Below are 12,237 nucleotides of genomic sequence, written 5' to 3'. Positions count from 1 at the left end.
GCTGGTTCGGTTGGTGGACCTTTCGACTCTTGATGTCCGGGTTGTGAGTTTGAGCCCCACATTGGGCATAGAGATTACTTAAAATGAAGGGTTGAAAAAAAAGATACGTTGAAAGTCTTGTGGTCTCAGGTCTGTTGCAGGTTAAGTAAAGCCTGGGGTCTCAGGACTTTTTCAAACTCAGTTTCTTTTCTTTTCTCAGTTTCTAAACATAAGGGAGAGGCAATAACTTACTCACCTAGGAGCACCTTCCATGAGCCAAACTCTAGGGTTACCAAGAGAGCTGTCCCGGCCTCGGGTCTCTATGAGGGAAGGAGCCAGACGGGAAGAGATCCCCTGGCTTTCCTTTGTAGTGTTGATCACAGTTTGGACTTGTGTGATTGCCTTATCATTTGATTTCTAGCTCTCTCTTACTGGGCCATAAACTCCGTGAGAATGGGTGATGTGTCCATCTTACTCTTTTTACAACAGCTTTTTTTTTTTTTTTTTTAAAGATTTTATTTATTTATTTGAGAGAGAGAATGAGAGACAGAGAGAATGAGAGGGAGGAGGGTCAGAGGGAGAAGCAGACTCCCTGCCGAGCAGGGAGCCCGATGCGGGGCTCGATCCTGGGACTCCAGGATCATGACCTGGGCCGAAGACAGTCGCTTAACCAACTGAGCCACCCAGGCGCCCCTACAACAGCTTTATTGAGATCTAATTCATATGCCATAAAATTCACCCTTTTCAAGTATACAATTCAGTTGCCTTTAGTGCATGCAGAGTTGTGCAACCATCAACACTATCTAATTTCAGAATATTTTCATGATCCCAAAGAGAAAGCCCATATCCATTAGCAGTTACCCCCCGTTAACCTCCACCCACCCCTAGCTCCCAGCAGCCACTAATGTACTTCATGTGTTTGTATGGATTTGCCTATACTGGACATTTCATATAAATAGGACCCTCACAATATGTGGCCTTTTATGACTGGCTTTTCTTTGCATAGCATGTTTTTAAGGGTCATGTTCCTGTTCTTTCTTCTTTATGGCCAAATAATATTGCGTGGTATGGATATACTACATTTTCTTTATCCATTCATCAGCTGATGCACATTTGGGTTGTTTCCATTTGGAGGCTATTATTGATTCAAGCTAGCTGGGTCCGAGGACCCAGAGGAGGTCCCGCAGGGCCAGCCAAGAGGGTCCTGGGCTTCTCGCAGGATAGAAATCAAACATGAGCCAAGAGGAAGTGAGAGCAGTTTGTTGAAGACAGAGCAGATACAGAGCATCTGGAAGACTCAGAAAGGAAAGAAGAGTGAGTCTCCTCTTTGCTTGGGGCCTGGGGTTTTTATTGAGGATGGTGGTCTCATACAGTGTCTTCTCAGGCATCCAGGAACAAAGAGGAGTGTTTAGGTTCCCTCCGTAAGTCACTTATGCCCAGAGCCAGGGGTCTTGGTGACTCATTGGTCTTGGAAAACGTTCATGATGATCCTGCCCCATCACTCCTGAGATGTTATCTGTTGTGCTGAAAGACTCCAAAGAAATCATTAACTCCTTTACCTTTACAAGGAGGACGTTACTGTACCATAAGGTGTGGGGTGGGGGATAGGTCCTAGCAAGAAGAGAGGCAAGAAAAAAAAGTAGTTTTTCTTAGGGTCCCTTCAGTTTCCCTATCTCGTGTTGGATAATGCTGCGAGAAACATTCCTATACATGTTTTTATGTGGCCGTATGTTTTAGTTTCTTCACATCCTCACCAACACTGGTTTATTTTCTGATTTTTGTTTATATAATGGCCATTGTACGGGTGTGAGGTGGTATCTCAAGGTGGTTCTGATTTGCATTTCCCTAGTGATTAAGTGTTGCACATCTTTTCATGTGCTTATTGGCCATTTCTGTCATCTTTGCAGAAATATCTGTTCAGTCCTTTGCCCATTTTTAAATTGGGTTGTCTTTTTATTGTTGAGTTGTAAGAGTTCTTTATATATTCTGGATACAGCCTCTTACTGATGCATGATTTCCAAACATTTTCTCCTAGTCTGTGGGTTGTCTTTTCACTTTCTCAATGTTGTCTTTTGAAGCATGAAAGTTTTAAATTTTGAAGTCCAATTTAGGTATTTTTTTCTTTTGTTGCTTCTGCTTTTGGTGTCATATCAAAGAAACCATTGCCTACGTCATAAAGATTTGCTTCTGTTTTCTTCTAAGAGTCTTAAAATTTTACCTTTAGGTCCGTGTCTATCTTACTCTAGATTATATCTCCAGTGCCTGGAATAATGTCTGATATATAGAAGGTACTCGATACTTACTGAGTCAAATGAATGAATTAATATATCTTGAATGAGGGTGCCGAGGTGGCTTAGTCAGTTAAGTGTCTTCCCTTTGGCTTAGGTCATGATCCCAGGGTCTCACGTCTCCCCGGGCTCTCCGCTCAGCGGGGATTCTGCTTCTCTGCCCCTCCTCTGGCTCACACACACACTCTGTCCTGCTCACTCTCTGTCAAATAAATAAAATCTTTTAAAAAATAAACATTTAAAGAAGTATCTCTTGAATGAATGAATGAACAGATATCTCTTGTCCCAGGACTGTTGCTACCTGCGTAGAGCCCCAGGGCTAAGAAAGTGGCAGTATACCGCCCAGGGGCTCCAGTTTGTTTGAATCTCACCCCCAGTGAACCTGCCAGGAGTGAGCTCCCACAGTTCCTTTTCTGCCATCTCCTTCTTGCCCGTTTTCCCTCAGTTTTGCTTCTCTTTAGTTTCTCCACTTGACAAAATGTAGCTACGGCATTTCCTAAATAAATCGTGTCTGGCCTACTTTGGTTAAATTGCCAATAGGGTAGGTATATAAGAAAATTTTTCCTGTCATAAAAGTCTTGGTGGGTTTGATATTTCTCTTGTGGGCTTTTCTTGTGTCAGAGAAATACATTCAGATAACATGGCAGTGTCCGAATGACAAAGTAAAAGTTGCCTCCTGGCGGGGAAGTATGTTTGGAATTTACTTCTAGAAGAAAAATGTGTATGTGCAAGCAGATAAAAATGAAAACTAAGGAATCTGGGGAAGGGTATTTTAGGAGTTCTTTGTACTATTATTTTAAACAGCTTTTTGTACATTAAGTATTTTTTAAAGTCATCTCTCACCGTCCCACCCACAGAGGGAATTAAGCCAGGGACCCTGAGAGGTGCCTGTGTGCTGGGCGTTTACATTCATTTTCCGTCTAATCCTCAGCTGTTGAGGAGGTGACAAAAGTGAAGGCAGGTGACCAGGCCGGCACAACTTGGTGGAGTAGTACAACCAGAATTTGGACGCTGGTCCCCACCCTCCAGGCCTGTACATATTCATCCTTTCCCCAGGGAAGGACTGGCATCTTGGGGGCCTGTTATCTCCATCACCTGCCTCTGTCATCATATCCTTGGCACATCACGAGCCTGTGCTCACCGAGGGCAGACGGAGGACAGTGCAGGAGTTTCTGGAATGGGGCGGTGGGCGGGGTGGGGGGGGCTGCCATCCTGGGACTTGAAGGAAAACGGCCAGGGTATGGAGGGAATCGCTGCCCCTAACCAGCCAGCAGGCGGGCCCCTGTGTCTCGGCTTTCCTGGGGGATCCGAGGCTCTCAGGAGGCGGCCCTGACCCCCAACCCCCTTCTGTCCTGCCTGTCCTCCAGGAGCTGAAGCTGCCGGCCTTCCGAGCCCACTCCCCGCTCTTGAAGAGCCGCCGGTTCTTTGTTGACATCCTGAGCCTGCTGAGCGGCCACTGCCAGCTCTGTCCCGCGGCCCGGCACCTGGCCGTCTACCTGCTGGACCACTTCCTCGATCGCTATAACATCACCGCCTCCAAGCAGCTGTACACCGTGGCGGTCTCCTGCCTCCTGCTCGCAAGTATGTGCACTCACCGCTTCACGCCGCCCCCTCCCTGGAGCCCGGGTGCTCCCGAGTCATTTCATGTTTCCGAGGTCTTTGCACGTCTTCTGTGTCCGTCCTTTGCTGAGAGCGAACTGTAGTAATAATAATCAACATTTTCTTTAGCATCTGTAATGTACCAGGCTAAGCGATAAGGATTTTCGCGGCTTGATCTTAATCCACACAGTGACCCCAGGAGTTGGATACCGTAGTCCCCCCCCATTTTACCGACGCACAGAGATTAAGAAGCTTGCCTTGGGTCGTCTAGCTTAGTAGATAGCAGCCAAGATTTGAGCCCAGCAAGGCATGGTGCCAAAACCTGTGCTCTGAAGTCCATGTCACCTACTTCCTGGCATTGGGCCTCTGAGAGTGTGCTAGAAGGGAAACCTGAGCAACCACTGTTCTTAGAGCTGTTTAGAAATGGGACTGCTTGATTGGGGCCTAGCAGGACCCACTGTGTGGTCACCAGTCCTGAGCACTGGCCTCCTAGGGTTTGCATCTTCCAGCGAGGCCTCACAAAACACGCAGCGTGGCTTTGACCATCCGTCCGTCTGCCTTGGTAGAGACGACCGCATGACTATGTTGCTCGAGTCGTGCGCTTAAAATACGGTTCTGTCCTGCCATCCTGCCTCTTAGAATCGCGCCCTGGTTTACCAGCAGTCTGAGGATAGGGATCAGCTGTCAAGGTCCTGTCTCTCTGACCTCAAGCATCTTCGGCCAAGCCCCCTGCTGTCATAGAACTTCGCACATGCTGTCTTTTCTGCCTGGCGAGCTTCCCTACCCCACCCCGCCTGTGTGGTCCTCGTTAAATGTCACTCGGGCCCTGCATCCCTGAGAAACCTTCCCCCACTGCCCTGGGCAGGTGAGATATCCCTGATACACGTTTCCATGGCATTGTGTACTTTTAATTAACACCCACCTCCCCTACGAAACAGTGAGTTTCAGGAGGGTAGGGAGCCCAGTACATCATAAGACATCAAAAATATATATATATATATTGGAGAAGTAAAGGAATGAATGGAGCTAGGGGTTCCTTCCGCGCTGGGCCCTGCGCTTCTCCAAGGTGCCCTGCCAAAGAGGGGTGATATGCAAAGTGGTCAGCTGGGGTCATGACCTTTCCTTGACATCTAGTGTTTTCTCCTTAGAATTCAGTCAGATTTGACATTCCCCTCCACAATATGTTATCGTCCTGTTTTATTATGTCGGCCCCTCCCCAGTCCTTGAGTCCCACGGGTGCCTCAAGAAGATAGTACCCATTTTCTCCTGTGGCTTTGTCTGCTCTTGGCATGCTGCCGTGAACCCTTCTAGAACAATCACCCAGTTCTAGAAGCATGGCTTTCGAGTTTTAAACACTCTGTATTGTTTTCCGCCATGGCACCATCCACCTGCTGTTATTTGTAATCCCTTTCAGGGCTTTGAGTTTACAGCCTCCCAGTTTGTGATTTGCTCTACCTTGGGCCAGCTGGATTTGCCGTGTTCTACAGAGAAGGCAGTCTTGCTGGGTGGGAATCCCGCCTGCCTGTGACTTCAAAGTCCCAAAGCGACATGCCGCTCTCTTCCATCTTGGGCTTACAAGACATCCCCATCAGCCTCAGCCGAGGGCAGAATGGGCATCGCGTTTCAGGCAGCCCAGGAGGAGTCTGCGCCGTGGCCTTTGGCCCGCAGCTGTCTGTGATCTGTGGGCTGCATTGAGGCCGCATGGGGGCAGGGGACTTAGATTTCCATGGGGCCATGGAGGCTGTCCCCCAGCGTCTGTCTGGGGAGCTGGGACGTGAGGCGCACACTGGAGACTCCTTTGTGCTGCTGCCGCCATGGTGGAGGGAAGGGAAGGGGGCATTTCAGATGGAGAGGCAGACGCCCCCACCCACAAGTCTGAGGGCAGCAACCAGCCTGGGGGGCAGGAACGGAGTTTTCAGGACACCTGCCATATGCTCAGAGGCCTCAGGAAAGAAAAGTTTCCATGACAGCCTGAAATCCTATCCATTGTTCCTTCCCCTCTCCCCAGGCTGACTGTCGGCCACAAGGGGGGGTCACCTTGCCTCAGGAAGCTTTGAGTTCTGCGAATTCAGTACCAAGTAATTCCTCAGTAAGAGCTACAGTTCTTGCCCCACCTTCTGGTTCTTCAGGTTTTAGAGCTGCTTCCAGATAAGGGCCTTGGTACAGATGGGACCTTCTCAGCCCCATACAGCCGCCACGCCCCCATGCGTAAATCAGGGGTCGGTCGGGGGCTCCTCGGCTACAGGCCAGTGGAAGGAGGTGGAAAGAGCAGGAGCTTAGAGGTTGTTCCGTGGCGGACGTGCGCAAAGCCACCCCGTGGGCTTCCTGTGACGGGGTTACCTGCATTTCCTATACATACAGGAGAGCATCCTAATCTAAATATAGTCTAGATAGGAGTATAGTAGGGCCGCGCTCTCCGCTCTCTTCTTCGTCTTCTACAGCTTCCCTCCCCCTGTCTTTTTGTGGTTGTTGCTGTAGGTGCTTAATTAAAAGGGTAACTTGACAACATGGAGACCGCACCCCTTCCAGGTGAGCATGCTGTGACAGCATGCCTTTACTGACGTCCCAGCGGGGGCAGCTTTGCTGCTGACCGGTCCCTCTCTGTGCGCCCAGCCCTGCGCCGAGCACTTAACAGTCACATCACGCGGAATCCTCCCAACCAGCTTACATGGTTGTGCTGTCATCTGCCCAGTCCAGAGGCTCAGAGAGGCTGAGCAACTGGCCTAGGGTCACACAGCTCACGGTTTTGTTTATTTTTAATTGGGGTAAAATTCATATCACAACGTGAAATTTACCACTTTAACCAATGTACAGCGTACAGCTTCATGGTGTTTAATACATTCACACTGTTGTGCAACCGTCCCCTCCCTCTAGTTCCAGAACATTTTCATCACCCCAAAAGGCACTCTTGTATCCATTAAGCAACCGCTTCCCGCTCCTTCCCACTCCCAGCCCCTGGCAACCACTCGTCTGTTTCCCGTCTCTATGGATTTGCCTATTCCGGATATTTCGTATGAAAGAGACACAGCATGTGAGCTTTTGTGTCTGGTTTCTTTCCCTTACCGTTTTCAAGGATCATCCACGTGGTGGCACACGTCAGTAGGGCATTCCTTGTTACGGCTGTTGTGTGGATACGCCACAAGTTGTTGGTCCTTTTATCGGTTGTTGGACATTCAGGTGGTTTCCGCCTTTTGGCCATGAGGATTGGTGCTGCTGTGAACATTCACTGCTGGCTTCGTGAGAGCATCTGCTCTCAGTTCTTTTAGGTATAAACCTAAGAGTGGAATGGCTGGTTGGAATGGGCTCTTTGGTGCTGAACTGTTGAAGGAAACTCTATAGAGTTTTGCTTTAGCCCAGCTATTGCTGCTCAGAGATGACCGGGTGTTGAGTCCTTGGCCCCGGGGCCTGGAGCGGCCGGAGGCAGGGGATAGGGAGGGAGGGGCGCCTGGGTTAAGTCGGTTAAGCGTCTGACTCTTGATTTCGGCCCAGGTCATGATCTCAGGGTCGTGGGATGGAGCCCTGCCAGGGCTACGCGCTGAGCGTGGAGCCTGCTTGGGATTCTCTCTCTCCCTCTGCTCCCCTCCCCCTCCCATGTGTGCTCTCTCTCTCTAAAAAATTTTAAAAAGGAGAGAGGGTGGGAAAGAAAACCAGAAAGGCCAGAGGCATGACCAGGGTGGTCTTTTTGCTAGGGCAGCGTGGCCTTCAACGTAAGACATTACTATGACGATTAAAAAAAAAAAAAAAAGTATAAGATACATTTTTATTGCTAAAAAAAAATTTGTATATAAAAAAAATTGGTTTCCCAAAACCTGTAGTCCTGTTGCCACAGTTTAGTGTGTATACTTCCAGACCCAGACTTATTTATGTGTTTTCATAATTGGGAAAATAAATCTATTTTTATTTACAAGGGAGAAAAAAATGAATCCTAGATTACACCCATATGAACTGCCCAGTAAACAAAATTGCAGGATTCCCCTCTTTTCCCCCCTTTTTCATTTTTTTCTCTCTCTATATATAACCCCAATTCCATCATAGTTTCTCTTCTGGACCGTGAGCCCCATCCTGCCCCTCGCTGACTGCTTCTGGTACATGAAAGGCAGGAAAAGCTAAGGATGACAAGTCTGTTTCTTGGGGTAGAGTTCTGACTTTCAGGTTTTTGTAGGTGAGGCCAAGTCTTCTGCTACCCTTCATCTCAGCTTTCATCCTCCTCCCCAGGAGAGGGAAGCATCAAGCAGGAGGGTGGTCACGTGGCCTTTCTGCAAGGCACTGGTCCCCATGCAGGGCTGGATCCTTTAGCCCAGACTGAATCTGCCATGCAGTGCTGCGCGTACCTGGAGAAAGGCTCCTTTTCCTACTGTACGTTTTTATTTTATTTTATTTTATTTTTTGAAGACTTTATTATTTGAGAGAGAGAGAAAGCGTGCACACGAGCAGAGGGAGGAGCAGAGGGAGAGGGAGAGAGAATCTCCAGCAGACCCCACACACTGAGCGCAGAACTCAGCACGGGGCTCTATTCCCACGACCCTGAGATCATGACCCGAGCAGAAACCAAGAGTCAGACGCTTAACCTTCTGAGCCACCCAGGTGCCCCTCCCCTACAGATATTTTAACAGTGAGATTCAAAGAATAAAGTAAAAAACCTGTTGCCCATCCCACTCGCCAAAGATAGCTTCTGGCAGTACTTTCTTCTTTTCCCAAAATTGAGCTGGTGTATTTTCTAGAAATGTTCTGTGCATATAGAGATATAGGGTTAACCCTCACGATTAAAAGATTCTGTACTTGCAAATTTTCCTATCCACTAAAATTTATTTGTAACCTCAAAATCGGTGTTCACAGAACTCTGGTGGTCATTCGCGGACACGTGCAGTCACCCCATGTGCACATTCCCAGCTGAGGTCGAACAAGGCAACGGTCTGCCTTCTTGTTTTCAGCTCTCATACTTACAAACAAGGGTCTTTTTCTCAGTCTGTTTAGTGCCACATTTTCTCGTTTTTCTGCTTGTTGGTGGTTTTACTGTTTAAAACGGCCCTCAAGGGGCACCTGGGTGGCTCAGTGGGTTGAGCATCTGCCTTCGGCTCAGGTCATGATCCCAGGGTTCTGGGATCGAGTCCCCCGTCGGGCTCCCTGCTCAGTGGGGAGCCTGCTTCTCCCTCTCCATCTGCCTGCCGCTTTGCCTACTTGTGTGCTCCCTGTCAAATAAATAAATCTTTAAAAAATAAAAAAAAATAAAACGGCCCTCAAGGGGCTCCTGGGTGGCTCAGTCAGTTGAGTGTACGACTGTTGATTTCAGCTCAGGTCATGATCTCAGGGTTGTGGGATCGAGCCCCCCTTGGCTCCATCCTTAGCGAGGAGTCTGCTTCTCTCCTCTCTCTTCCTCTGCCCTCCCCCTGCACGAGTGCTCATGTGCTCTCCCTCTCTCCCCCTCCCTGCCCCCCTCTAAAATAAATAAGTAGATCTTTTTAAAATAAATAAATAAATAAATAAATAAATAAATAAAAGGGCCCTCAAGCATCATGCTGTCTAGCGTTCCTGAACACAAGGCTGTGACGTGCCAAACAAAGGAAATCTGTGTGCTAGATAAGGTTTGTGCAGGTGTGAGTTGTAACGTGCTGGCTGTTGAGTTCGGTGATATTGAATCCAACAGTATATTGACCAGAAATACACAGGTTCTGTATTGATCGATTGATGAAAACGTGACCAGAGGCTCACAGGAACCTAACCCTGAACTTCCCCTAGGAGCGTGGTTCTGTGATTACTAGGGCAGTGTCCCCAGTGACTTTATCCAACACAGCTTCTGTGAATAACCAGAATCAACTGTGTGTTTATACAAGTGGGTTAATACCAAAAATGCTTTCTTCATAGTGCATCAGGGAACATCTTTCCTGTCTGCAGGGTTTGCCTTACGCTTTATCGATTACAGAGTTCTCCGTATCATAAACACTGCCGTCTCTGTGATGACTCATTTAGATTGCCATCCATTTTTTTCACTACTGTAAATAAACAGTATGACAACAACTATCATTTTCCCTATAACTTTGCCCATGTACGTGTGTCTGTGAGAAAAATGCCCCGCCATGCAATTGCTTTGGTCAAAGGTGTGTGCATTGTGTGCATTTAAGATTTTGATAGATAGCATTAAATTTCTTTGCAGAGGCTTTAACCAACAGATGACGAGATCCCTTTTTTTCTTAAATTGAGCTTAATTTGTGGGAGCCTTTGGAACCACGCTTCTCTACCTAAATAAACGAGGAGCAGTGTCCCTCCCCCATGCCGGCTCCCCATGGGTGTCTCCTTGTGACTTTTCTTCTGTGCTCCCAGCCCGGAGTGCATTTGCATCCCACCTTTCTGACTTGTCCTGTCCAGGATGCCCAGATGAGAAATGAGTTTCCCAGACCCAATTGATTTGAAGACTCTTTAAGTCAGAAATCAATAGCCTCGTCTCTTAGTGAAGGTACAGGTAGAAGCCGTTGTCTGTCTAGAGCTTAGCTCTGGACCTCAGGAAATTCTAGGAGAGGCCCAGCCCATCTCTTTCCCAGTAAAACACCTTCACTCCCCTTCAGTCACCCCTGCATCCCTTCCTTTCCGCAACCCCCTGCTTTGATTACTTAGCAACTGCTGCTTCTGAGAAGCAGCTTCTCTGACAGCAGGGCAGGGGGTAGGATGGGGTCTGTCTGTTGGAGATCTGGAAACTTGAAAGCAGTCTTAATCCCTCCTGGTAGACAGGAGTGAAGGAAGGCCTGGGGAAGTTAAGCACACCAGCTATCCCCCAAACTGAGAATGCTTGAGATGCCTCTAGGGCACTAATTTAGCCAGCAGATGCGAAGGGGGCATTTTCCCAGGTGGCCTTTTTTTAGGGGTGTACTTTGGACAAAGCATGAGATTTATTTACAGGATTAAACCCAGATCTGCAAGGACAGAAATATGGCTGCCCCCATGCAGGAGGTAATTTGTGTAAGGGGGGCTAGGAGAGGGGCTCCTGGGTGGCTCAGTGGGCTAAGCGTCTGCCTTCGGCTCAGGTCATGATCTCGGGGTCCTGGGATCGAGCCCTGCATCGGGCTCCCTGCTCAGCAAAGAGCCTGCTTCTCCCTCTCCCTCTGCCGCTCCCCCTGCTTGTGCTCTCTCTCTCAAATAAATAAATAAAATCTTTTAAAAAATACAAAATAAATTTAAAAATAAAAAAAAAAACAACTTAAAAAAAGGTGGCTAGGAGGAGTACTACCATTTCCTCCCTGCCGTGGCCTTCCATTTCAGAAATCGGGATGGGTCTTGCGTTCGATGTGTGCACTTCACATGACAGTCGTTGATTATTTTCTCCAGAAAGCTGCTGCAACATCAATGGTGCCTCTTCTAATCAGTGGCATTTTGGTGGTGGCCACACAGCACGGGGCGGACTGGAAAAAGTGGTCTGTCTCATGAGGGCCACACCAAGTACATCCGGGCTCGGGGCTCTGATGTTGTAGTGCAGTGAGCGAGGCCATGGTGATTTTCCATTTCCTGTTCCCATCTGTGCAGAATGGCAGGCTTAGAGCTATTTTCAGGGAAAGGATTTTGGGTGACGTGTCGGTCAGGAAGCTGGCTGGGCCGGAAACTCAGAAGTGTAGTTTGCTCTATAGCAAGTCTAGTGCTCAAGCCTGTTGGTCCAGGGCCTGGGGTTCTGGGATCCAAGTGGGGTTTTGGGGGTTGTGTGTGTGTGTGTGTGTGTGTGTGTGTGTGTGGCTGGGGAGAATAAGGGAGGAATCTTAAGATGCATGGGTTAGTTGGAGATGCAGTGTTCAGGAGTCCTTGACCCCCACGGGTGAGTCACTCAAAAAAAACATTCATTTGACCTCTACTGGACACCTGGGGAGGCGGTGGCAAACAGAAGGAACATCTACAGTCCTTGTCACTGAAGATAATTCATTCCACACACACGTACCTACATGCGCTGAGCCTGGGAGATGGGGGGTGGGCACAAAACAGATCAAGTCCCCGTCCTCATGTTGCTTATGGTCTGGAGGCATCTCCCAAAGAAGCAGCCTTCAAGCCAGGGATTACCAGCAGGGCTCCGGGCACCTGCCCAGCGTAAGCTAGTGGCCCTTCTAAGAAAATCTAAGTGTCTTTACTGTCAGGAGAATAGGCTGGCCCACATCTTAGTGGGAGGATGACCAAGACATTGATATCAGGCACCCTGTCTGATCTTCACACTTATCTGCAGCTTGGCTGCTGGGAGCTAGGCGTTCATCTTTCTTTTTATTTACTTTAACCTTGAACCCTCTCTGGAGTGAAGAATTGTGTCTTACCGTACCCTGTCCTCTGTTACATCCAGGATTGCGTTATGCACATTCTCCTGTTAATGCTGAAGGGAAGAGGGCAGAGCTAGCGAGTTCTTATT

General features: G+C 48.4%; 1 protein-coding gene across 2 annotated transcripts in view; it reads left to right on the top strand.

The window, feature by feature from the left end:
- Nucleotides 1-12,237, top strand: part of CCNJL (cyclin J like) — a 52,947-nt gene that overhangs the window by 23,411 nt on the left and 17,299 nt on the right. For both annotated transcript variants that reach the window (XM_036103624.2, XM_036103623.2), the window contains exon 3: nt 3,635-3,848. In XM_036103624.2, the coding sequence (XP_035959517.1) occupies nt 3,635-3,848 (214 nt within the window). The remainder of the gene's footprint in view (nt 1-3,634; nt 3,849-12,237) is intronic.

Source organism: Halichoerus grypus, chromosome 2 (assembly GCF_964656455.1).
Source record: "Halichoerus grypus chromosome 2, mHalGry1.hap1.1, whole genome shotgun sequence".
Lineage (NCBI taxonomy): Eukaryota > Metazoa > Chordata > Mammalia > Carnivora > Phocidae > Halichoerus > Halichoerus grypus.
The sequence above is the reverse complement of the archived record's forward strand: the minus strand, read 5'-3'. Positions and strand labels throughout refer to the sequence as shown.